We start from the raw sequence: 26,039 nt of genomic DNA, 5'->3' as shown, positions 1-26,039 counted from the left end.
GCCGGGTCGGTGTGGGAGGACACAGGAAAGGGCTGCCCCAACCCGGAGGAAGCGGAGGAAGAGGAGGTCGGAGCCGGCAGGTACCGGGGGAGGTGCGGGGGCGGCTCCGGGGAGGCTCCGCCCGGTGCCGGGGATAACCCGGAGGGGCCCGGGGGTGCTCGCTTTGGGCCCGGGGATGCTCTATCCTATCCCGGGGATGCTCTGTCCTGTCCCGGGGATGCTCTTCCCGGTGCTGGAGATGTTCCACCAGGTCGTGGGGATGTTTCACCCGGTCCCGGAGCTGCCCCGCATGGTCCCGGGGTTGCTCGGCTCCGTCCCGGGGATGCTTTTGCCAGCCCCGGACCTGCCCTGCTGGATCCCGGGGATGCTCTGGCCGGTCCTGGGTGCCCCACTGGATCCCAGGGATGCTCTGCCCGGTCCTGGGTGCCCCACTGGATCCCAGGGATGCTCCATCCGATCCCAGAGATGCTCAGCTCGGTCTCAGGGATGCTCTGCCCGGTCCTGGGTGCCCCACTGGATCCCAGGGATGCTCGGGTCGGTCTCAGGGATCCTCTGCCCGGTCCTGGGTGCCCCACTGGATCCCAGGGATGCTCTACCCGATCCCAGAGATGCTCAGCTTGGTCTCAGGGATCCTCTGCCCGGTCCTGGGTGCCCCACTGGATCCCAGGGATGCTCTACCCGACCCCATGGATGCTCAGCTCGGTCTCAGGGATCCTCTGCCTGGTCCTGGGTGCCCCACTGGATCCCTGGGATGCTCGGCTCCGTCTCAGGGATCCTCAGCTCGGTCTCAGGGATCCTCAGCTCGGTCTCAAGTGCCCCACTGGATCCCAGGGATGCTCAGCTTGGTCTCGGGGATGCTCTGCCCGGTCCTGGGTGCCCCACTGGATCCCAGGGATGCTCAGCTTGGTCTCAGGGATGCTCTGCCCGGTCCTGGGTGCCCCACTGGATCCCAGGGATGCTCTGCCCGATCCCAGAGATGCTCAGCTCGGTCTCAGGGATCCTCAGCTCGGTCTCAAGTGCCCCACTGGATCCCAGGGATGCTCGGCTTGGTCTCAGGGATGCTCTGCCCGGTCCTGGGTGCCCCACTGGATCCCAGGGATGCTCAGCTCGGTCTCAGGGATCCTCTGCCCAGTCCTGGGTGCCCCACTGGATCCCTGGGATGCTCGAGTCGGTCTCAGGGATCCTCTGCCCGGTCCTGGGTGCCCCACTGGATCCCAGGGATGCTCTACCCGATCCCAGAGATGCTCAGCTTGGTCTCAGGGATCCTCTGCCCGGTCCTGGGTGCCCCACTGGATCCCAGGGATGCTCTACCCGACCCCATGGATGCTCAGCTCGGTCTCAGGGATCCTCAGCTCGGTCTCAAGTGCCCCACTGGATCCCAGGGATGCTCAGCTTGGTCTCCAGGATGCTCTGCCCGGTCCTGGGTGCCCCACTGGATCCCAGGGATGCTCTGCCCGGTCCTGGGTGCCCCACTGGATCCCAGGGATGCTCGGCTCGGTCTCAGGGATGCTCTGCCCAGTCCTGGGTGCCCCACTGGATCCCTGGGATGCTCGGCTCGGTCTCAGGGATCCTCAGCTCGGTCTCAGGGATCCTCAGCTCGGTCTCAAGTGCCCCACTGGATCCCAGGGATGCTCAGCTTGGTCTCCAGGATGCTCTGCCCGGTCCTGGGTGCCCCACTGGATCCCAGGGATGCTCTGCCCGGTCCTGGGTGCCCCACTGGATCCCAGGGGTGCTCGGCTCGGTCTCAGGGATCCTCTGCCCAGTCCTGGGTGCCCCACTGGATCCCAGGGATGCTCGGGTCCGTCTCAGGGATGCTCTGCCCGGTCCTGGGTGCCCCACTGGATCCCAGGGATGCTCTACCCGACCCCAGGGATGCTCAGCTTGGTCTCAGGGATGCTCTGCCCAGTCCTGGGTGCCCCACTGGATCCCAGGGATGCTCGGGTCGGTCTCAGGGATCCTCTGCCCGGTCCTGGGTGCCCCACTGGATCCCAGGGATGCTCTACCCGATCCCAGAGATGCTCAGCTTGGTCTCAGGGATCCTCTGCCCGGTCCTGGGTGCCCCACTGGATCCCAGGGATGCTCTACCCGACCCCATGGATGCTCAGCTCGGTCTCAGGGATCCTCAGCTCGGTCTCAAGTGCCCCACTGGATCCCAGGGATGCTCAGCTTGGTCTCCAGGATGCTCTGCCCGGTCCTGGGTGCCCCACTGGATCCCAGGGATGCTCTGCCCGGTCCTGGGTGCCCCACTGGATCCCAGGGATGCTCGGCTCGGTCTCAGGGATGCTCTGCCCAGTCCTGGGTGCCCCACTGGATCCCTGGGATGCTCGGCTCGGTCTCAGGGATCCTCAGCTCGGTCTCAGGGATCCTCAGCTCGGTCTCAAGTGCCCCACTGGATCCCAGGGATGCTCAGCTTGGTCTCCAGGATGCTCTGCCCGGTCCTGGGTGCCCCACTGGATCCCAGGGATGCTCTGCCCGGTCCTGGGTGCCCCACTGGATCCCAGGGATGCTCAGCTTGGTCTCAGGGATGCTCTGCCCAGTCCTGGGTGCCCCACTGGATCCCAGGGATGCTCGGGTCGGTCTCAGGGATCCTCTGCCCGGTCCTGGGTGCCCCACTGGATCCCAGGGATGCTCTACCCGATCCCAGAGATGCTCAGCTTGGTCTCAGGGATCCTCTGCCCGGTCCTGGGTGCCCCACTGGATCCCAGGGATGCTCTACCCGACCCCATGGATGCTCAGCTCGGTCTCAGGGATCCTCTGCCTGGTCCTGGGTGCCCCACTGGATCCCTGGGATGCTCGGCTCGGTCTCAGGGATCCTCAGCTCGGTCTCAGGGATCCTCAGCTCGGTCTCAAGTGCCCCACTGGATCCCAGGGATGCTCAGCTTGGTCTCCAGGATGCTCTGCCCGGTCCTGGGTGCCCCACTGGATCCCAGGGATGCTCTGCCCGGTCCTGGGTGCCCCACTGGATCCCAGGGATGCTCGGCTCGGTCTCAGGGATCCTCTGCCCAGTCCTGGGTGCCCCACTGGATCCCAGGGATGCTCGGGTCCGTCTCAGGGATGCTCTGCCCGGTCCTGGGTGCCCCACTGGATCCCAGGGATGCTCGGGTCGGTCTCAGGGATGCTCTGCCCGGTCCTGGGTGCCCCACTGGATCCCAGGGATGCTCGGCTCAGTCTCAGGGATGCTCTGCCCGGTCCTGGGTGCCCCACTGGATCCCAGGGATGCTCCATCCGATCCCAGGGATGCTCAGCTTGGTCTCAGGGCTCCTCTGCCCGGTCCTGGGTGCCCCACTGGATCCCAGGGATGCTCAGCTCAGTCTCAGGGATCCTCTGCCCGGTCTCAAGTGCCCCACTGGATCCCAGGGATGCTCAGCTCTGTCTCAGGGATCCTCAGCTTGGACTCAGGGATCCTCAGCTCGGTCTCAGGGATCCTCAGCTCGGTCTCCAGTGCCCCACTGGATCCCAGGGATGCTCCGCCCGACCCCAGAGATGCTCCGCTTGGTCCCAGGGCTGCCCCGGTCAGGACACAGCAGAAGAGCTGAGCCCCTCACCCCCAATACCAGGCACCATCCCCTCTCGGAGCCCCATACAGAGCCCCCCAGCCTTAGCGTTTCCCTCCCGTGGGCTTCAGCGCCCCATTTCCCTTCCCTTCCCCTCCCAAATTGCTTCAGGAACCGGTGAAACGGCTCCCAAATTGCTTCAGGAACCGGTGAAACGGCTCCCAAATTGCTTCAGGAACCGGTGAAACGGCTCCCAAGCGCTTGCAGGAGGACGCTTTGCCCTTTTAACCACCGCACCCAGCTAACACCCAACTGCATTTATCCCTCCAGGGTCTGAACGGGGACCCCCCCCCCCGGAGGGACCTCGCATCCTCCTGCCCATCCCTGGATCCCTCCAGGTCGGTGATTTTTGGGAATTGCAGGGACCGACGGAGGGGTTTGCTGTTTCGGGGGCTGGAGGAGGACGGGGTTTCACCGGCCATGCAGGAGAACCACGAGGCATTGGGCTCGCCGGGTGAGTGGGTCCACATCCCCCCCCCCCCCCCCATCCCACAAAACCTATTAAATTCCCCCTTCCCACGGTGCCCCACTGAAGCATCGGGGATCCCTCGCTGCTCCCCAAAATCCCCCCATCCCTCGCCACCTCCCCAAATCCCCCGTCCCTCCCCAACTCCCCTCATATCTGCCTTCCCAAATCCCCCATCCCTTGTCTCCTTCCCAAACCACCCCTCCCTCTCTGCTCTCATCCCAAATCCCCCCCATCCCTCCCTGCCCTCATCCCAAATCCCCCCATCCCTCCCCAAATCCCCCCATCCCTCCCTGCCCTCATCCCAAATCCCCCCATCCCTCCCCAAATCCCCCCATCCCTCTCTGCCTTCATCCCAAATCCCCCCATCCCTCCCTGCCCTCATCCCAAATCCCCCCATCCCTCCCCAAATCCCCCCATCCCTCTCTGCCTTCATCCCAAATCCCCCCATCCCTCCCTGCTCTCATCCCAAATCCCCCCATCCCTCCCTGCCCTCATCCCAAATCCCCCCATCCCTCCCCAAATCCCCCCATCCCTCCCTGCCCTCATCCCAAATCCCCCCATCCCTCCCCAAATCCCCCCATCCCTCCCTGCCTTCATCCCAAATCCCCCCATCCCTCCCTGCTCTCATCCCAAATCCCCCCATCCCTCCCTGCCCTCATCCCAAATCCCCCCATCCCTCCCTGCCCTCATCCCGAATTTCCCAGCAGGCGAAGGACCAGCCAGCGCTGGGATGAGCACAACCCCACCGAACCATCAGGAAAATCCCCCGGGAACAGATTCGGCTCATCCCCTTCTCCCTGGAAAGGGGTTCGACACCCTGGACGACCCGATCCCGAGGGATAAAAAGAGATTTTTCTGCACCGAATGCGGGAAGAGCTTCAACCACAGCGCCTACCTCCTCCGCCACCAACGCATCCACTCCGGAGAACGTCCTTATCCCTGTCTAAAATGCGGGAAAACTTTTACCTGGAATTCTCACCTGAATTCCCATCAAAAAACCCATACGGGGGAAAAACCCCATCGTTGTCCCGAATGCCAGAAATGCTTCAGCCGTCGATCCAACCTCCTCCGTCATCAACGCCTGCACGGGATGGAAATTCCTTACGGGAAAAGCTTGAAAGCTGATCGTATCCTGCATTCCCAAAGCCGCCTGGATGATATTCCCTATATTTGTTCCGAATGCGGGAAATGTTTTAGCGCTCGCTCCAATCTTTTCCGTCATCAACGTATCCATACGGGAGAAAAACCCTATAAATGTCCCGAATGCGAGAAAAGTTTCGGGCAAAGCTCGGATCTCATCCAGCATCGTCGGACTCACACCGGAGAAAAACCCTTTTCCTGCTCGTTTTGCGGGAAATCCTTTAACGAACGATCTCATCTCATCCGACATCGAGGTCGGCATACAGGGGAAAAACCCTATAAGTGTCCGGAATGCGGGAAAAGCTTCGTACAAAGCTCGGATCTCCTCATCCATAGGCGATCCCACGCCGGCGAGACCCCCTATACGTGCACCGAGTGCGGGAAACGATTTCGGGTCAGCTCCAGCTTGGTACGTCATCAAGGATTACATACGGGAGAAAAACCTTATAAATGCGGGGAATGCGGGAAAGGATTCAGCGCTCGTTCCATCCTCGTTATCCATCAACGGCTTCATACGGGAGAACGACCCTACGAGTGCCCGGCTTGCGGGAAACGTTTCGTTCAAAGTTCTAACCTCAGTCGGCATCGACGGATCCATACGGGAGAGAAACCGTATCCCTGCGCGGCTTGCGGGAAGAGATTCAGCGTCCGATCGAGCTTGGTCAAGCACCAGCGGCTCCACGAGTCAGCCAGGGAAGGAGAAGGATCGAGGACGGAGCTCGGTTCACGGGGAAAAGCAAGCGGAGGAAGAGGAGGAAGCGCCACGTAGATGTTCTTGAGCTTCACCCCCCCAAAAAAAGGGGGGGCTGACCCCAAAAAAAGAGGGGGTTGACCCCTAAAAAAGAGGGGGTTGACCCCTAAAAAAGAGGGGGCTGACCCCAAAAAAAGAGGGGGCTGACCCCAAAAAAACGTACGTGGATGGAGGGAGAAAATATATTTGTAACTTTGGGATGTGGTGGGCTTGGTGGTGGCATCCTGGCTGCCCTCCCATGTGTGTGGTGGGGTGGGGAGGGGGGGTGGGGGGGCAGCGATGGGACCCCCAGATCTGTTGGGGTGATGGGTAACCTACCCCACTGGGTTTTGGGGTGGGGGGGCAGCAATGGGACCCCCAAAATCCCTTGGGGTGCTGCCAGCGTGCACCCCCAGCCACCCCAGCGTGCTTCGGGGTGGGGGCTAGCTGTACGACCCCCGCGTCCCTTGGGGTGCCACCAGGTTCTTCCCTTCCCAGCCACAAACCCCAGGGAACCCCAAATCTGGGGGGGGAGGTGTCCCCCCAGTCCCCTGGACCCCCCTCCCCAAGCAAAATCCAGGCGTTGACACCCCTCCACCACCACCATTTCCCCCCAAATTTCCTATTTTCTCCTCCAATCCTTCAAGCTGGCTCCGAAACGCCGGGTAAAACCCAAGGGGAAGAGCAGGAGCAGCACCTTGTAACCCCCAAACCAGCCTGATGTTACCCCAAAAATGCAACCCCCGCCCGAAGGAAATCCATATTCTTTAAAAAAAAAAAAAAAATCGAGTAAACGAGCAAATTAAACTGATTAAAATCAACCCTTTGGAGAATTAGAAGAGAATTTAGATACTTAGAAAACACGTATCCTTTTTTCAGCCATTAATAAGGAAAATTTAGGGGGTGAATATTAATATAATTACCAATAATAGCGATTTTTATTAACGTTAATAATATTTGGGGCTATTGGCTTGGTTTTTCAAGCTTCAGGGATTTGACCCCGTCCCCGGGATGGAATTTGAAAACCTCAGGAAGCAAAATCATCACCACAGGGCTGCAACGATCCCGTTCCCAAAGTTGTTACCCCCCCCCCCCCGCCCCTTGAAGCTTTGAGCTGCTCCCCAGATGCCGAAATATCGTCGTGGGGGGGGGTTTTGGGGTACCCGGGGTGCAATCGAGCGAATAAAACCACGTGGAGGGGAGAGGGATAAATTTTACTCACCGGAAAATACACTCCAACCGACCTCGGGGCTGCCTCAAACCAGCGTGGTTCTCATCACAGCCCCGGCATGGCCGCAGCCCCCCCCCCCCGCCCCCTCCCCGTACCCCAAAACGGCTGCGGGGCCCCCCCTCCTGTTAGTGCAATTTGGCTTCTGCCTCGCCTGTTGCTGGAAAAGGGGGAAAATAACCCCAAATAACCGTCTGAAATTTAGGGGGGACTGGGGTGAAAGGAGGGGGGGACGGGCAGGGGGATGCTGTCCCGTCCCCCCCCCCCAACCCCGACAGGCAGGGTCCCTGGTACAGCCCCCCCCCCCCCCCCCCCACCTCAGAGCGTTTTAGGGGTGCAGCTCCTGCGCTGAGGAGGGGCTGCAACTGAGCAGCTTCGTTAGCAGCTTCGCCCACCCAGCCGCTCGCTGCCAACACCCAACGGGCAGCTTAACTCGGTATCCCAACGCTGGGCACGTGCAGTCCCACAGGACACGGCTCACATCGCCCCCCCCCCCCCCCCACACACACACTACTTCATCCACCAAATTCGGAGGGGTGAACCCCAACAACCCCCCAAATTTTGGGCCCCTGACGGCATCACCTTTGTCAACAAGGGGCTTCCAAGCGTCGCCCCATCAGCTCCATCCTCCCCCCTGCAGCCTCTGCGGCAGATAACGGCGACACCCACTGACCCCGCTCCGTCTTTTTGGGGTTCCCCAGGGAGGGGAGAAGCCACAAGGGGGGACTCGGGGGGGAGGGGGGCTAAAGGCTGATGCTTCGGTGATGTTTGAAGTGACCCTGCCCGCCCCGGCGTTGCTCCCGTTCCTCCAGCTCGTCGCTGTTGAGGCTGGTAGCGTCCGACAAGCCCAATAAATGTTCGACCGAGTCGAACTTCTGCAGGTCGGAGGCGATGGTTTGAAGGCTGAGCACCGAAAGCGTGTCGGCCGGGGGGCACTCGGCCCCCAAATGTGTCCCTCCTGTCACCCCCACCTCGGTACCGGCGTGTTGGGGACTGGCTTCGGCTCCCACCGGCGAAGCTCGACGAACGATGAGGCGTTGGAGACGTCGAGCGTGGATCTGTTCGCTGATCTGCTCCAGGTTACGCAGGGCCACCGAATAACGCGTCTTGGCTTGCGACACCAACCGCTCCAGCGCCGTCACCTTGGCCTTGTGCTCCTGCAGGAGGACAGGAGATGGCATCGGCCACCACGCTGTCCCAGCGTCCCTTCCCAAAACGTGGGGCAGACCCCACCAGCCTCCTTTTCTCCCCGCAATCCACCTCACCCCGAAAGTTGGCAGAAAACAGCAGGATCCTCCCCAAAATGGGCCCCCCGTGCCCCTCACCAGCCCGAGGGGTCCCACCGCAAGCGGCAGAGCCACGTCTGTCCCCCAGCCGCTACCTCGAGGATCTGGTTGAACTGGGCTTTCAGCTCGAAATAAGGCTTGCTCTTAACGATGACGCGTTTGAGGGACTTCTGGAGGGCTTGGACCTTGGCCTCGGCTTGCTGACACAGCTGGGTCACGCGCTGGTGCTCCCGCTCGCTCCGCAGCCGCTCTTCCTCCGCCTCGTTGACCTGGGGACACCCCAAAACCCCTTCAGAAGCGGGGTCCTCCCTCTCCCCATCATCCCCAACCTCCAGCCGCCTCCTCCCAGGCCCCATCCCACCTCTCCTGGGGATAAAGACACCCCCCCCACCCTCACCCCACCCCGTACTTTGCAAGTAGCGTGGTTGAGCATCTCCTGCCAGGTGGGATCCAAACGGTTCTTGTCGGCCATGACCCCCTGCTCCGCCACGAAGACCATCTCGCGAGCGGCGTTGTGCATGCTGACGGCTCGCTCGTACCGCAACGCCGCTTTCTGCGTCTCCTGCTGAGCCTGCGCGGCAAACGGGGAGAGGGTTACGACGCTGGGGGAGGGGGAAAAAAAAAAAAAAGACGCCCCACCACCACCACCACCACCACCACCCATCCTTCGGCACCCCTGAGGGACGCCGGTACCTCCTTGGCAAGGCGCCGGGCTTCGTAGTAGGGTCGAGCTTTCTCGATGCAGTTGCCCAACTGGGAGCCTTGGGTGTTGAGCTTCCTGGCGGATTCGGAAAGGATCCGGCGATACGCGGTGCGGGCTTCCTGGAGGTGAGGAGCAAGGAACGTCTCATCCCCGTGTCCTCCTGTCCTTCGTTGCACCCGGGGAGACCCCCTCAGCGGGAGGTTCCCCCCACCCAACTGTCCCACCGAGGCCAAAACCCAGCAGGGACCAGCATGAAGGCGACCAGTTAAGGACTGGGAACATCAGTTAAGGACCGGGAACACCAGTTAAGGACCGGGAACACCAGTTAAGGACCGGGAACACGGGCTGGGGGACCAATTAAGAGTTGGGGGACCCAGTTAAGGGCTGGGGGAACAAGGACTGGGGGACCAGTTAAAGACTGGCAGACTGGTTAAGGACTAGGGGACCAGTTAGGGGACTGGGGGACCAGTTAAAGACTGGCAGACTAGTTATGAACTGGGGGACCAGTTAAAGACTGGCAGACTGGTTATGAACTGGGGGACTGGTTAAGGACTGGGGGACCAGTTAGGGGACTGGGGAAGAAGGACTGGGGGACCAGTTAGGGGACTGGGGGACCAGTTAAAGACTGGCAGACTGGTTATGAACTGGGGGACTGGTTAAGGACTGGGGAAGAAGGACTGGGGGACCAGTTAGGGGACTGGGGGACCAGTTAAAGACTGGCAGACTGGTTATGAACTGGGGGACTGGTTAAGGACTGGGGAAGAAGGACTGGGGGACCAGTTAGGGGACTGGGGGACCAGTTAAAGACTGGCAGAGTGGTTATGAACTGGGGGACTGGTTAAGGACTGGGGAAGAAGGACTGGGGGACCAGTTAGGGGACTGGGGGACCAGTTAAAGACTGGCAGACTGGTTATGAACTGGGGGACTGGTTAAGGACTGGGGAAGAAGGACTGGGGGACCAGTTAAAGACTGGCAGACTGGTTATGAACTGGGGGACTGGTTAAGGACTGGGGAAGAAGGACTGGGGGACCAGTTAGGGGACTGGGGGACCAGTTAAAGACTGGCAGACTGGTTATGAACTGGGGGACTGGTTAAGGACTGGGGAAGAAGGACTGGGGGACCAGTTAGGGGACTGGGGGACCAGTTAAAGACTGGCAGACTAGTTATGAACTGGGGGACTGGTTAAGGACTGGGGAAGAAGGACTGGGGGACCAGTTAGGGGACTGGGGGACCAGTTAGGGGACTGGGGAGCAGCTCACATCCAACTGGAGCTCCACTCGGTTGATCTCCTCGTTGGCCTGGTTGAGATGCTCCAGCTCCTCCTGGGGAAGGGAGAAGCCAAACGTGGGGTGAGGGAGGAGAAATGCAACCCCCCTAAATCCACTGTGCCCCCCCCCCCGCCCCCCCCCAAAAAACCAGGGGGAACCGGGAAAAAAAACCCTTCCTGCACCCACCCCTCACCTGTATCCTGGGGTCCAGCTCTTCCTCCTCCTCCTCCTCCTCTCCTACCACTTTCGGGGGTGTCCTGGGGTCTTCGACATCAGACGCCCCCCCTGAAACGGCCGCCCCCACCTCGTCCTCGTCCGCCCCCGGGGAGACCCCCAGCTGCCCGGGAGGTGTCTGGCGTCCGTCCCCTCCGTTCGTCCCCCAAACCAGCCTCTCCTCCGCGTCCCCCATGGCGGGATCCCCCCCAATCCGGGCGACGTCGGGGTCCGCTTCGCTTCAGGGGGGGGCCAGCATCTTAGCGGGGGGGCCATTCAGCGCCAGCCCACCCCGCGCGGAGCAAGGGGCTCTATTTCATTTCGGGGGTGAGCCAGACGGGGGGGGGGTGCGGAGGGAGCGGGGGCAAGCCCCCACCCCCGGCAGAGACACCCCCCCACCCCACCCCACCCCGAGGACGATGACTTGGGGTCTGGATCGGCCGAGACAGGATGGGGGGGGGGGGGGCTGGAAAACAACCGGGAAAAGGTCAGCCCCCTCCTGCACCCCACGGGGTGCCCCCTCCCCAATTCCCTCTCCCTAGAGCCCCTCCAATGCACTGCACCCCCAAATCCTGCCTATTTCTCCCCGCTGCCCCCCACAGCCCCCCCACATCCCTCTAATACCTCTCTAATGCCCCCCATATCCCTCCAATGCCCCCCCACATCCCCTCCAATCACCCCTATATCCCTCCAATGCCCCCCTCACTGCACTGTCCCCCCATATCCCCCCAATGCCCCCCCACATCCCTCTAATGCTCCCCCAAATCCCCACCACCACTGCCCCGCCCCCCATACCCCCCCACATGCCCCCCCACCCCTCCAACGGCCCCCCCAAATGCCCCCCACCACTTGCACTGCCCCCCCCATATCCCCTCAATGCCCCCCCAAATCCCTCTAATGGCCCCCAAATGCCCCCCTCCACTGCACTGTCCCCCCATGTCCCCCCAATGCCCCCCATATCCTCTAACACCCCTCCAATGCCCCCCCATATCCCCCCACATCCCTCCAACGCCCCACTCACATGCCCCCCACTCCTCTAATGTCCCCCCATATCCCCCCAATGCCCCCCCACATCTCCCCCACCCCTCCAATCACCCCTATATCCCTCCAATGCCCCCCTCACTACACTGTCCCCCCATATCCCCCCAATGCCCCCCACATCCCTCTAATACCCCTCCAACGCCCCCCATATCCCCCCAACGCCCCCCACATCCCCCCCACCCCTCCAATCACCCCTCTATCCCTCCAATGCCCCCCCATATCTTCCCAATGCCCCCCACATCCCTCTAATACCCCTCCACTACCCCCATGTCCCCCCAATGCCCCCCACATCTCTCTAATACCCCTCCACTGCCCCCCATGTCCCCCCAATGCCCCTCCAATGCCCCCCATGTCCCCCCAAATCCCTCTAATACCCCTCCAATGCCCCCCATGTCCCCCCAATGCCCCTCCAATGCCCCCCATATCCCCCCCAATGCCCCCCACATCCCTCTAATACCCCTCCACTGCCCCCCATGTCCCTCCAATGCCCCCCACATCCCTCTAATACCCCTCCAACGCCCCCCATATCCCCCCAACGCCCCCCACATCCCCCCCCACCCCTCCAATCACCCCTCTATCCCTCCAATGCCCCCCTCACTCCACTGTCCCCCCATATCCTCCCATATCTCCCACCCCCAAGGCTCCCCCCTCCCGCTCCAACAGCCTCCCCACACCCCCCCAAAGCCCCCCCCTCCCCCCCCCAACACCCCTGACCCCCCCCAAAGCTCTCCTCACCCCGGTCCCCCCCTTCTCTGCCCCCCCCCCCCGAGGCGGGGCCGCGGCCTGTGTTTACCTCCCGCTCCTCCACAGCGGCCTCACGTCCCCCCGCCCCGCTACCGGAACCGGAAGCTGCCGCCGGTGCCCCGCCCTCCTCCTCTTACCGTACGCAATGGCGGCCCCCAGCTCCCTGCCGCCTCCCGCCGTCTACCACGGCCCACCCGGTTCCCGGCGACCTCAAACCGGGCGCGAAGGTGAATACCGGTGAGTAATAAACCGCTGCGCTCCGCCTGGCCCCGCTCCTCTTCAAGACGGGGTGGCGAAAGGGCAGGGGTAGAGGGTTGAGTGGGCGCCGCCATCTTGTTTTACGGCGCCTCCGCCGCGCCTCAAGATGGCGGCTGCCTCCTTTAAACCCCGTTGAAACCGGATCGACCCCGTTTATAAAGTTCCCCCCCCCCCCCGTGGAAATTTCGGTCTCCAGTGGGGTTCGGGGGTGCTCGGGGGGGGGCCCAGGCCCGAGGTCTGCGGGGAAAGGGGGGCGATGAGGCCGCTAGAGGCTGAAATGGGGCCTATAGACGCCTATAGACGCCTATAGACGCCTATAGACACCTATAGACGCCTATAGACACATATAGACGCATATAGACATGTATAGATACGTATAGACACGTATGCACATGTATACACGCACGTATACACACACACCCCCCTTGGGGTGTGCATATAGGTGTACACATGTACGGCCTCGCTAATATATATACAATACCCCCCCCCCCCCCCAAGGGCATGAATATAGGGGCAAACAGAGATGTATATATGCACATGTATATATGCACGTATATACAGACACATACACACATGTATACATATGCATATATACATACACACATATATTTGCACCCGTACACCTGTATATGCACATATGCACATACATATACACACGCATGTATGTATGTATATACACATGGCTATGCAGACACATATACACATGTGTATGTGTATATATATGTACATATGTACATCTATACACCTGTATACACGCATATAGACACCCATACACAGAGATATATACACATATGCACATATATACGCACCTATACACATTTATACACACACACGTATGTGCACACACATATATACACACATATATGCACACACACATATATACACACCCATACACACGTATACACAGACATATGTATACGCACCCATAGACATATACACACCTATACACATGCATACACACATATATGTATACAGACGTACATGCACATATATACACACCCATATGCATGTATGCACACACCTTTATGCACACACACGTGCGCATATATACACGTATATACTCAGCTATACACATGCATACACCTATATTCACACCCATACATGTATACACACGTATATACACGCACACATGCACACACATGTATGCACATACATATACACACATATATACTCACATATACGCATGTATACACCTATATGCACATCCGTATGCACATATATGCTCACATATACACGTGCATATATCTATATTCACACCCATACATGTATACACACAAATATATGCACGTACATATATGCACATATATACTCACATATACGCATGCATACACCTATATTCACACCCAGACACGTATACACACACATATACGCACACACACATGCACACCCACATATGCACATATACACACATATATATGTGTATACATGTATAATATATGTATATATGTGTATACTCACGTGGACGCATGTATATACCTATATTCACACCCATACACATATATACATACGTATGCACATATATACTCATGTATACACGTGCATACACCTATAGCCACATCCATACACACGTATACACGTACATATACACATATATACTCACATGTACACGTGCATACACCTATATTCACACTCATACACACGTATGCGTGTACATATACACATATATACTCACATGTACACGTGCATACACCTATATTCACACTCATACACACATATGCATGTACATATACACATATATACTCACATGTACACGTGCATGCACCTATATTCACACTCATACACATGTATGCACGTACATATACACATATATACTCACATATACACGTGCATGCACCTATAGTCACACTCATACACACGTATGCACGTACATATACACATATATACTCACATGTACACGTGCATACACCTATATTCTCACTCATACACACATATGCACGTACATATACACATATATACTCAGATATACACGTGCATACACCTATAGTCACACTCATACACACGTATGCATGTACATATACACATATATACTCACATATACACGTGCATACACCTACAGTCACACCCATACACGTATACACACACATATACACACACACACATATGCACATACATATACACACATACTAACGTATAGGCATGCATACACCTATAGTCAGAGCCATACACACATGTGCACATACATATACACACATACTAACGTATAGGCATGCATACGCCTATAGTCTGACCCATACACACATATGCACATACATATACACACATACTAACGTATAGGCATGCATACGCCTATAGTCTGACCCGTACACACATATGCACATACATATACACACATACTAACGTATAGGCATGCATACGCCTATAGTCAGACCCGTACACACATATGCACATACATATACACACAAACTAACGTATAGGCATGCATACGCCTATAGTCTGACCCGTACACACATATGCACATACATATACACACATACTAACGTATAGGCACGCATACGCCTATAGTCAGACCCGTACACACATATGCACATACATATACACACATACTAACGTATAGGCACGCATACGCCTATAGTCTGACCCGTACACACATATGCACATACATATACACACATACTAATGTATAGGCATGCATACACCTATAGTCTGACCCATACACACATATGCACATACATATACACACCTACTAACGTATAGGCATGCATACGCCTATAGTCAGACCCATACACACATGTGCACATACATATACACACATACTAACGTATAGGCATGCATACGCCTATAGTCTGACCCATACACACATATGCACATACATATACACACATACTAACGTATAGGCATGCATATGCACATACATATACACACCTACTAACGTATAGGCATGCATACGCCTATAGTCAGACCCATACACACATGTGCACATACATATACACACATACTAACGTATAGGCATGCATACGCCTATAGTCTGACCCATACACACATATGCACATACATATACACACATACTAACGTATAGGCATGCATACGCCTATAGTCTGACCCATACACACATATGCACATACATATACACACATACTAACGTATAGGCATGCATACGCCTATAGTCTGACCCGTACACACATATGCACAAACATATACACACCTACTAACGTATAGGCATGCATACGCCTATAGTCTGACCCGTACACACATATGCACATACATACACGCATATATACTCACGTATAGGCATGCATACGCCTATAGTCAGACCCATACACACATGTGCACATACATATACACACATACTAACATATAGGCATGCACACACCTGTATTCACGCCCATGCACGTATACACACACATATATGCACACACACGCACACCCCTATACACACGTATACACCCCCATACACACGTATAGACACCCCTATATGCACACACACCCCCACGCACCCCCTATACACGCCCCCCCCCCCCCCCCCGAACACACCTATAGGCGCACACGCACGCAGTTACACCTATGCAGGGCGCGCACACGCGTGTACACGCACACGCGTGTATCACACATCCCCCCCCCCCCCCCAGCGTCCACCCGCCCCCCCGCGGGACACAGACCCCACCCACCCACGCCGGGACACACCCCTCCTCCCGGGGCCACGCCCCCCCCCCGCGGCCACGCCCCCCCCACGCCCCCCCGCGACCGTGTCGCGCTCGCCGGAGCCGCCGCTTCCCCCCACCCGCGATCGCGCTTCAGCTTCCCGGGGCGGCTCCGCTCCGCCGCGCCGCGGCCGGACACCCCCCCCCCCCCCCCCCCCCCAGCCCCGCAGCCGGGACCCCCCCACTCGTGACCGGGGTGCACAGCGTGGGCGAGAGCATCCCCCCCCCCCCAGCTGCAGGTACCGGGGGGGGTGTTGGGGGGGGGGGGGGGTCCCCCCTTTTTCCCCGGTAACTCCCCCACTCAGCGTGTGAGCACCCCAAGTTGGGGGGGGGGGGTGCGAGGGGGGGTCCCCAAATCATCCCCGGGGGGGGGGATTGGGTGGGGGTGCGGTGGGGGGACCCCAAAATCGTCCCAAGGGTGGGGGGGGACCCCCAACTGATCGCGAGGGGGGTGGCTGCGATGGGGGACCCCCAAATCGTCCCGGGGTGGGGGGGGACACCCCCCAACTCATGCCAGGGGTGGGTGGGTGCAATGGGGGACCCCAAAATCATCCTAGGGGTGGGGGGGCTACGATGGGGGACCCCAAAATCGTTCCAGGGGAGGGGGGCTGTGATGGGGGACCCCCCAACTCATCCCAGGGTGGGGGGGTGCAATGGGGGACCCCAAAATCATTCCAGGGGTGTGGGGGGGCTATGATGGGGGACCCCAAAATCATCCCGGGGGTGGGGGGCTGCGATGGGGGACCCCAATTCATCCCAGGGTGGGGGGGTGCAATGGGGGACCCCCAACTCATCCCGGGAGTGGGTGACTACGATGGGGGACCCCAAAATCATCCCAGGGGGTGGGTGGGTGCAATGGGGGACCCCAAAATCATCCTAGGGGTGGGGGGGCTACGATGGGGGACCCCAAAATCATTCCAGGGGTAGGGGATGCAATGGGGGACCCCAAAATCATCCTAGGGGTGGGGGGCTGCGATGGGGGGACCCCAAAATCATCACAGGGGTGGGGGGGCTACAATGGGGGACCCCAAAATCATCCCGGGGGTGGGGGGGGCTACGATGGGGGACCCCAAAATCATTCCAGGGGTAGGGGATGCAATGGGGGACCCCAAAATCTTCCCGGGGGTGGGGGGGCTGCGATGGGGGGGACCCCAAAATCATCACAGGGGTGGGGGGGCTACAATGGGGGACCCCAAAATCATCCCAGGGGTGGGGGGGCTACGATGGGGGGCCCCAAAATCATTCCAGGGGTAGGGGATGCAATGGGGGACCCCAAAATCATCCCGGGGATGGGGGGGCTGCGATGGGGGGGGACCCCAAAATCATCACAGGGGTGGGGGGGCTACAATGGGGGACCCCAAAATCATCCCAGGGGTGGGGGGGCTACGATGGGGGACCCCAAAATCATTCCAGGGGTAGGGGATGCAATGGGGGACCCCAAAATCATCCCGGGGATGGGGGGCTGCGATGGGGGGGACCCCCAACTCATCCCGGGGGGGGTGGGGGGTGGGGGGACTGAGACCCCTGGCCCCACCCAATGACGCCCACCCCACTTTTTTGGGGTGCCCCTAAAGGCCGAGGTACTTTATGGGGGGGGGGGGGGGGGCCGGCTCCGTGGGTTACCCCGCTTTCCACTTGCACCCTGTTTTCTCCCAGCGCAGGTTTGATGTGACGACCCCCCCGCCCCCCCCCCCCCCGCCACGGATGGAGCCAAGAAGAGACCCCCCAGCCCCCCAAAACCGGCCCATGGAGGAGAGGGGTGACCCCCACACAGGTTGGGGGGGGTTTTGGGGGGCAGCGGGGGGGGGGGGGGGCTGCCATCACCCCCTGGGCTCCTTCCCCTACACCGTCACCCCACTATGGCTTCTTTTGCAGGTACGGGGGGACCCCCCCATCCACCAATCCCCCCCCCAACAGAAACCGAACCGGGGGGTTTGGGGATCCCCCCACCCCACGGACGCCCCTATGGATGCTACGAGTGCGGGAAAGGTTTCGGCAGCAGTTCGGCTTTATTAACCCATCGCCGGATCCATACGGGCGAAAAACCCTATAAGTGCCCCGAATGCGGCGATCGTTTCAATCAAAATTCGGCGTTGGCGGCTCATCGCCGGATCCATACGGGTGAAAAACCCTATAAGTGCCCCGAATGCGGGAAAGATTTCGGTCACGGCTCGACGTTGGTTAAACATCGTAGAATACATACGGGGGAAAAACCTTACGTTTGTGAAGAATGCGGGAAAAGTTTTAGTATCCGTTCAACCCATATCCGACATCGGAAAACCCATACGGGCGAACGACCCTATAGATGTCCCGATTGCGGGAAGAGTTTTAGCGACAGCTCTTATTTCGTTCAACATCAACGCCTTCATATAGGCGACATGCCCTACGCTTGCCGCGATTGCGGGAAACATTTTATATGGAGTTCGGCTTTAATTCGTCATCGGCGAATCCATACGGGCGAGAAACCCTATAAGTGTCCGGATTGCGGGAAGAGTTTTAGCGAGAATTCGACGTTGTTACGGCATCGACGGATCCATACGGGTGAGAAATTCTATAAGTGCACTCAGTGCGGGAAGAGCTTCAACGATAGCTCCTCGTTGATGCGTCACCAACGCGTCCACACCGGTGAAAGACCCTACCAGTGTCCCCAGTGCGGGAAGAGCTTCGTGGACAGCTCGACCCTCATCTGTCACCAACGGATCCATACGGGCGAACGACCCTACGCCTGTCCCGACTGCGGGAAGACCTTTACGGAGAGCTCTACCCTCATCACCCATCATCGTATCCATACGGGCGAGAAACCCTATACGTGTCCCGATTGCGGGAAGAGCTTCAGTCAAAGCTCCAACTTGGTGACCCATCAACGCATCCATACGGGTGAACGACCCTATAGCTGCGCCCGGTGCGGCAAGAGTTTTTACCGAAGCTCCGATCTCGTCCGTCATCACCGCACCCATGGCGGGGACCCCCAAAAATGAAGGGGGATGCCTCAGGGTCACCCCGTTTTTCCAAGCTCCCTGCCGCCCGTGATGCTTTCTCCGGCTCCTCGTGGTCCGTGAAACGGCGTCGGCTCGGGAACCGCTTGGCTTCCCATCCCATAACCTCATTTTAATATTTTTTTTCAAGCATCTTTAGGGCTTTTTTTTTTTTTTTTACCAAAATAAGGGAAAAAAAAGAAAAAAAAAAAAAGCCTTTATCCTGGTGACGCCCTCCTCAAGGGACAACGGGGGGACGTGGCAGGATGGGACCTGGGATATTTTTTTTGGGGGGGGGACACCCATCCCCACGGAGTATTTTAGGGTGATTTTGGAGGGCATTTTCCCCCTGTGCTGAAGGAAAACGGGGCTCCGAGGTGGGATTGAGTCATTTTGAGGTGAAAAACAACCAAAAAACCCCAAAAAACCACCACACAAAAAAAAGCCTTTTCTCTTCTAGGATGCTGGTTTCGGGAGATTTAGACCCAAAAATCCTTCTCTGCTCTTCCCGTCGCGGCGTGGGGGGGGGGATAACGCTGAGGTTTGATATCGCTTTGGGATTATTTGATATTACTAAAATACTCAATAAAATTATATAAAGGGGAGACGGATCGAGCCCTCTCGGCTTTTGGGGTGCTGGGATTTTGGGACCCCCCCCACCCACCCCCCAAAATACCCCTCCCTGGTCCCACCCTGGGGTGCAGCGATGCTCCTCCCATGGTTACCCCCCATTTTCTCCGTGGGTTGGGGGGGAACCCCCCCCCTCCCCCTTAAACCCCACTCTCCCCCCTAATTTGGGGTCCGCAGGAGCTCTGCCCGCTGCCAGCATCCCGTGGGGTGCAGGGCTTCCCCGGGGGCCCCCCAAAACTCGCACACCCCCCCCACCCCCCCCCACCCACCACCGGCCGGCAGCTGAAGGGTTAAGGCAAGGCTGGAGCTGCGGGAGGCGGCTCCGGCCCGTGGATTCACTTCCTAGGTCAGGGGCTCCCGGTGCGTCCGGGGAGACACGCGTGGGACCCCCGGGAGCCGGCGGGGAGACGCGCGGGGGAGCCCCGGGGAACGGGCGGGGTGCGATTCCCCCGGGAGCGCGGCCGGGCTGCGTTGAGTGGGGGGGGGGGACGGGACCCCCCTACGACCCCCGGGAGAACCCCACGACCCCCGGGAACGCGGAGTGGGACCGGGCTGCTAGCGGGGTGGGGGGGACCCCCACGACCCCCCCCCGGGAGCGGGACCGGGCTGCCACCGGGGTGGGGGGGACCCCCACGACCCCCGGGAGCGCGGAGCGGGATCGGGCTGCACTGGGGGGGGGTGGGAGGGGGTGGGGGGGGTGGGGGGGGTGGGGGGGGGGGAGACCCCCACGACCCCCGGGATCGTGGAGCGGGGCCAGGCTGCATGGGGGGGGGGGGTGGGGGGAAGACCCCCACGACCCCCTGGGATCGCGGAACGGGACCGGGCTGCATTGGGGGGAGACCCCCAAAAGCCTCCGGGAGACCCCCACGACCCCCAGGATCGCGGAACGGGGCCAGGCTGCATGGGGGGGGGGGGGGGGGGGGGGGCGGGGGGAAGACCCCCACGACCCCCGTGGGGAGACCCCCGTGACCCCCAGGATCGCGGAGCGGGGCCAGGCTGCACCGGGGTGGGGGGGGAACCCCCACGACCCCCGGGAGACCCCCGGGGAGCCCGGAGCAGGGCCAGGCTGCACCGGGGAGGGGAGACCCCCAGGACCCCCAGAGTGGGGCCAGGCTGCAATTGGGGTGGGGGGGGGGGAGACCCCCCACGACCCCTGGGAGCCCAGAGTGGGGAGCCCCCCCCAAAGCCCCCCCCCCAATGGGGGGATGCCCATCCCCAGCTCCTTGCGTCCCGGCATCCTCCCTGGTGGGTCAAGCCCCCCGCCCCGGGCTCCCCCAAACCTCCCCCCCCCCCCCCCCAGGATCCTCCTCACCACCCCATCGATTTTTTTTTTTCCCCCCAAAATCCCTTTTTTTTTAAGGGAAATCCGAAAACCCCAAACCCCAGAGGAAAGTGGGGTGATGGTATTTGGGGTTGTCCCCTTTAGGGTTGTCCCCATGGAGGTGATGACCATGGAGGATGCCGCCGTGCCTCTCGTCCCGGTCCCGCCAGCCTGCGGCGGGGACACCGTGAAGAGGAACGGGGACACCGCGGTGCTGCCGGGTGAGTCCCCCGGGGCTGGGGACGAGGCCGGGGGTTGGATGGGTGGCTGAGAAGTGGCTTTGGTGGGGACAAGCGTCTGGGGTTGCGTGGTGGCCGTGGTGGTTTGTCCCAAAGTAGGGCTCTTGTACCGTGTCGTGTCCCCAGCTCCCCTGCCACCGTGACCCCAAACCTTCTGCCACCGTGACCCCATCCCTTCTGCCACCGTGACCCCAAACCTTCTGCCACCACGTCCCCGTCCCTTCTGCCACCGTGACCCCATCCCTTCTCCTACCATGACCCCAAACCTTCTCCCACCATGACCCCAAACCTTCTCCCACCACATCCCCATCTCTTCTGCCACCGTGACCCCATCCCTTCTGCCACCGTGACCCCATTCCTTCTGCCACCGTGACCCCAAACCTTCACCCACCACGTCCCCATCCCCTCTGCCACCATGACCCCATCCCTTCTGCCACCATGTCACCAACCCTTCTCCTACCATGACCCCAAACCTTCACCCCCCATGTCCCCATCCCCTCTGCCACCACGTCCCCATCCCTTCTGCCACCGTGACCCCAAACCTTCTGCCACCACGTCCCCATCCCTTCTGCCACCATGTCACCATCCCTTCTCCTACCATGACCCCAAACCTTCTACCACGTCCCCATCCCTTCTGCCACCATGTCACCATCCCTTCTCCTACCATGACCCCAAACCTTCTCCCACCACGTCCCCATCCCTTCTGCCACCATGTCACCATCCCTTCTCCTACCATGACCCCAAACCTTCTCCTACCACGTCCCCATCCCTTCTGCCACCGTGACCCCATTCCCTCTGCCACCATGACCCCATCCCTTCTGCCATCGTGACCCCAAACCTTGGCCCACCGTGACCCCAAACCTTCACCCACCACGTCCCCATCCCCTCTGCCACCGTGACCCCATCCCTTCTGCCACCATGTCACCATCCCTTCTCCTACCATGACCCCAGACCATTTCCCACCACGTCCCCATCCCTTCTGCCACCAGGTCCCCATCCCCTCTGCCACCATGACCCCAAACCTTGGCCCACCGTGACCCCAAACCTTGGCCCACCATGAATCCACCCCTTCTGCCACTGTGTCCCCAACACTTCTTCTACCCTGACCCCAAACCTTCTGCCACCACGTCCCCATCTCTTCTCCCACTGTGGCCCCAACCCTTTTCCCACCATGTCCCCATCCCTTCTGCCATGGTGTCCCCATCCCCTCTGCCACCGTGACCCCATCCCTTCTGCCACCATGTCACTAACCCTTCTCCTACCATGACCCCAAACCTTCTGCCACCGTGTCCCCAACCCTTCTCCCACTGTGACACCAAAAATTCTCCCACTGTAGCCCCATCCCTTTTGCCACCACGTCCCCATCCCTTCTCCCACCATGTCCCCATCCCTTGTCCCACCACGAATCCATCCCTTCTCCCACCATGTCCCCATCCCTTCTCCCACCGTGACCCCAAACCTTGTCCCACCACGAATCCATCCCTTTTCCCACCACGTCCCCATCCCTTTTCCCACCACGTCCCCATCCCTTCTGCCACTGTGTCCACATCCCTGCTCCCACCATGTCCCCATCCCTGCTCCCACCATGTCCCCATCCCTTCTCCCACTGTGGCCCCATCCCTGCTCCCACCATGTCCCCATCCCTTCTCCCTCTGTGTCCGCATCCCTTCTCCCACCATGACCCCAACCCTTCTGCCACCACATCTCCGTCCCTTCTGCCACCATGACCCCATCCCTGCTCCCACCATGTCCCCATCCCTTCTCCCACCATGTCCCCATCCCTTGTCCCACCACGAATCCATCCCTTCTCCCACCATGTCCCCATCCCTTCTCCCACTGTGACCCCAAACCTTGTCCCACCACGAATCCATCCCTTCTCCCACCACGAATCCATCCCTTCTCCCACCATGACCCCATCCCTTCTCCCACCACATCCCAATCCCTTCTGCCACCGTGACCCCATCCCTTTTCCCACCACGTCCCCGTCCCTTTTCCCACCACGTCCCCATCCCTTCTGCCACTGTGTCCGCATCCCTTCTGCCACCATGTCCCCATCCCTGCTCCCACCATGTCCCCATCCCTTCTCCCTCTGTGTCCGCATCCCTTCTCCCACCATGACCCCAACCCTTCTGCCACCACATCTCCGTCCCTTCTGCCGCCGCGACCCCATCCCTGCTCCCACCATGTCCCCAACCCTTCTCAAGGTGGCTTCTGCCTTGGAGCCTTGATCCTCTCCTGGGGCCACCTGGCTCTTGGCTGACCATTCCCCTGAGCCATAACTGGTGGTGTTCGCCGTCCCCGCTCCACGTTAACCCCTTCCCAGCCGGAGACGGCTGCTGGGGATGGTCTGTCTCCCCAACAGATTTGGGGACAATCAAGGAGGAGGAGAAATGGCAGGAGGATGCTCCTGAGCAAGCGGACGCACCGGTGGAACCCCCAACCTCCAGCCAGCAGCAGTCCCCAAGGACCCACCCTGGGGGATCCCCCCTCCCAGGGGACAACGGGAGCAATGAGGCACCCAACACGTGCCGGGAATGCGGGAAGAGCTTCCGTTGCCGCTCGGCGTTGGTGAACCACCATCGGATACACACGGACGAACGACCCTTCGGCTGCCAGGATTGCGGACGCCGCTTCAACCGTCGCTCCAACCTGACCACCCACCGACGCATCCACACCGGTGACTTGCCCTACAAGTGTCCCGATTGCGGGAAGAGCTACCGCGTCAGCTCCACTCTCCTACGGCATCGGAAGACGCACACGGACGAACGACCTTACCGGTGTGATGAATGCGGGAAGAGCTTCAGGCACAAATCAACGTTGACCATCCATCACCGCGTGCATTCGGGGGAGAGGCCCTACAAGTGCCCCGAGTGCCACAAGAGCTTCAAGAACAGCTCGGAGCTGGTGCGACACGGGCGGATCCACACCAGCGAGCGACCCTACGATTGCTCCCAATGCGGGCGACGTTTCGGCGACACCTCCCAACTGGTGCGGCATTGGCGGACCCACACCGGCGAGCGACCCTACCATTGCTCCCAATGCGGGCGGCGTTTCAGCGACAGCTCCCAACTGGCGCGGCATCAGCAGACGCACGCCGTCAAGCACAAGCACCCCGACCCAACCTGCGGGAAGAGCTTTTCCAACCGTCCCAAGCTCGCCAAGCACCAACTGGTGCACACCGGTGAGAGAGATTACCGCTGCCCCGACTGCGGCAGAGGCTTCAACCGTCGCTCCAACCTCGTGGTTCACCAGCGGTCCCACCTGGAGCAGAAACCCTATATTTGCCTCGATTGCCCCAAAAGCTTCACCAGCAGCACCCAACTCATCCAGCATCGGCAGATCCATAGCGAGGAGAAGCCTTAGGGTTGCGCCCAGCGCGGCAAAAGGGTTTTTGGCACGGCTCCGGTCTCGTCTCGCATCGCAAGAGGCACCAGCGGAACACGGGGACCACCCCAACGGGGACCATCCCCATCCTGGTGGCATCTCAGACCTACCTACACATCATGGTGGTCCCTGGTGGTAGCACCGAGGGGTAACCAACCCATCCACCCACATCCCACCAGCTATTATTTTTCTTTCCTTATATGTTTTTATATATAAAGGGGTTTTTTTTTGGGGGGGGGTAGTTTTAAAAAAAGACAGCCCCATCCTCTGTTTTTTTGCCTTAGATTCTAGATGAGGGAAAGGGAGGGAGGGGAGAGCCATGAGCTTCACCCAAGAAAAAAGAAATCACGGTAAAATTGTTTGTTTTTTTTTTTCTAGATGTGTCACTTCAATTTCTTTATTTTTTCAACCCTGTTTAGGGTCTTTTTAAGGGATGGATCAAAAGAAAATCACGGCCAAAATAAAAGCATTTGCGTGTTGGCATCTGTGGTGGTTTTGGCTGGGGTAGAGTTAATTTTCTTCCTAGTAGCTAGTTACGGGGCTGCGTTTTGGATTTGTGCTGAAAACGGTGTTGATAATTCAGGGATGTTTTCGATAAAGCTGAGCAGTGCTTACAGCCAGTCAAGGCCTTTTCTGCTTCTCCCACCGCCCCACCAGCGAGTAGGTTGGGGGTGCACAAGGAGTTGGGAGGGGACACGGTTGACCCCGACTGACCAAAGGGATATTCCATATGACGTCGTGCTCAGCGTAGAAAGCCGGGGGAAGAAGAAGGAAGGGGGAGACGTTCGGAACGATGGCGTTTGTCTTCCCGAGTAACCGTTACGCGTGCTGGAGCCCTGCTTTCCTGGAGATGGCTGAACGCCTCCCTGCCCATGGGAAGCAGTGGATGAATTCCTTGTTTTGCTTTGCTTGCGTGCGCGGCTTTTGCTTTCCCTATTAAACTGTTTTTATCTCAAGCCACCAGTTTTCTCATTTTTTACTCTTCCGATTCTCTCCCCCATCCCACCGGGGGGGGGGGGGGGGAGCGAGCGGCTGGGTGGGGCTTGGTTGCCGGCTGGAGTTAAACCATGACGGCATCTCGTGTGAGTAGCTCTGTGGTGGTGACGAAGCGGGGGCTGTGTAGGTGGAAGAGCCTTTTTTGGAGGGGAAAACTGAAAAAATTCCCCAATTTTGGGGAGCTGGGAGCATCTTCAGCGCCCAGAGGGTGTAAGACCCCCC

General features: G+C 59.4%; 2 protein-coding genes across 6 annotated transcripts in view; one reads left to right on the top strand and one right to left on the bottom strand.

Annotated features, from left to right (window-relative positions):
* Positions 1–11,051, bottom strand: part of SH3BP5L (SH3 binding domain protein 5 like) — a 60,550-nt gene extending 49,499 nt beyond the window's left edge. The window contains exons 1-6 of one of the 2 annotated variants that reach the window (XM_075490649.1): positions 10,572–11,051; positions 10,370–10,432; positions 9,101–9,229; positions 8,817–8,978; positions 8,503–8,676; positions 7,860–8,278 (exon numbers count right to left, since the gene is read on the bottom strand). In XM_075490649.1, coding sequence (XP_075346764.1) covers positions 7,865–8,278; positions 8,503–8,676; positions 8,817–8,978; positions 9,101–9,229; positions 10,370–10,432; positions 10,572–10,787 — 1,158 coding nt within the window. In that variant the 5' untranslated portion in view covers positions 10,788–11,051 and the 3' untranslated portion in view covers positions 7,860–7,864. Of the gene's footprint in view, positions 1–7,088; positions 8,279–8,502; positions 8,677–8,816; positions 8,979–9,100; positions 9,230–10,369; positions 10,433–10,571 lie in introns of those variants that run through there. The other variant, XM_075490648.1, reaches the window with a different exon arrangement.
* Positions 1–25,754, top strand: part of LOC142404174 (uncharacterized) — a 39,435-nt gene extending 13,681 nt beyond the window's left edge. Inside the window, exons 6-8 of one of the 4 annotated variants that reach the window (XM_075490641.1) lie at positions 5,221–5,717; positions 18,262–19,227; positions 24,025–25,754. In XM_075490641.1, the coding sequence (XP_075346756.1) occupies positions 5,221–5,717; positions 18,262–19,227; positions 24,025–24,800 (2,239 nt within the window). In that variant the 3' untranslated portion in view covers positions 24,801–25,754. Of the gene's footprint in view, positions 1–36; positions 81–3,752; positions 4,009–4,727; positions 5,984–12,493; positions 12,614–17,928; positions 18,047–18,147; positions 19,412–24,024 lie in introns of those variants that run through there. The other 3 variants (XM_075490638.1, XM_075490640.1, XM_075490639.1) reach the window with 3 other exon arrangements.
* The last annotated feature ends 285 nt before the right edge of the window (positions 25,755–26,039 follow it).

This window comes from Mycteria americana, unplaced genomic scaffold (genome assembly GCF_035582795.1).
Source record: "Mycteria americana isolate JAX WOST 10 ecotype Jacksonville Zoo and Gardens unplaced genomic scaffold, USCA_MyAme_1.0 Scaffold_86, whole genome shotgun sequence".
Taxonomy (NCBI): domain Eukaryota; kingdom Metazoa; phylum Chordata; class Aves; order Ciconiiformes; family Ciconiidae; genus Mycteria; species Mycteria americana.
This window is presented reverse-complemented; position numbering and strand designations above follow the sequence as displayed.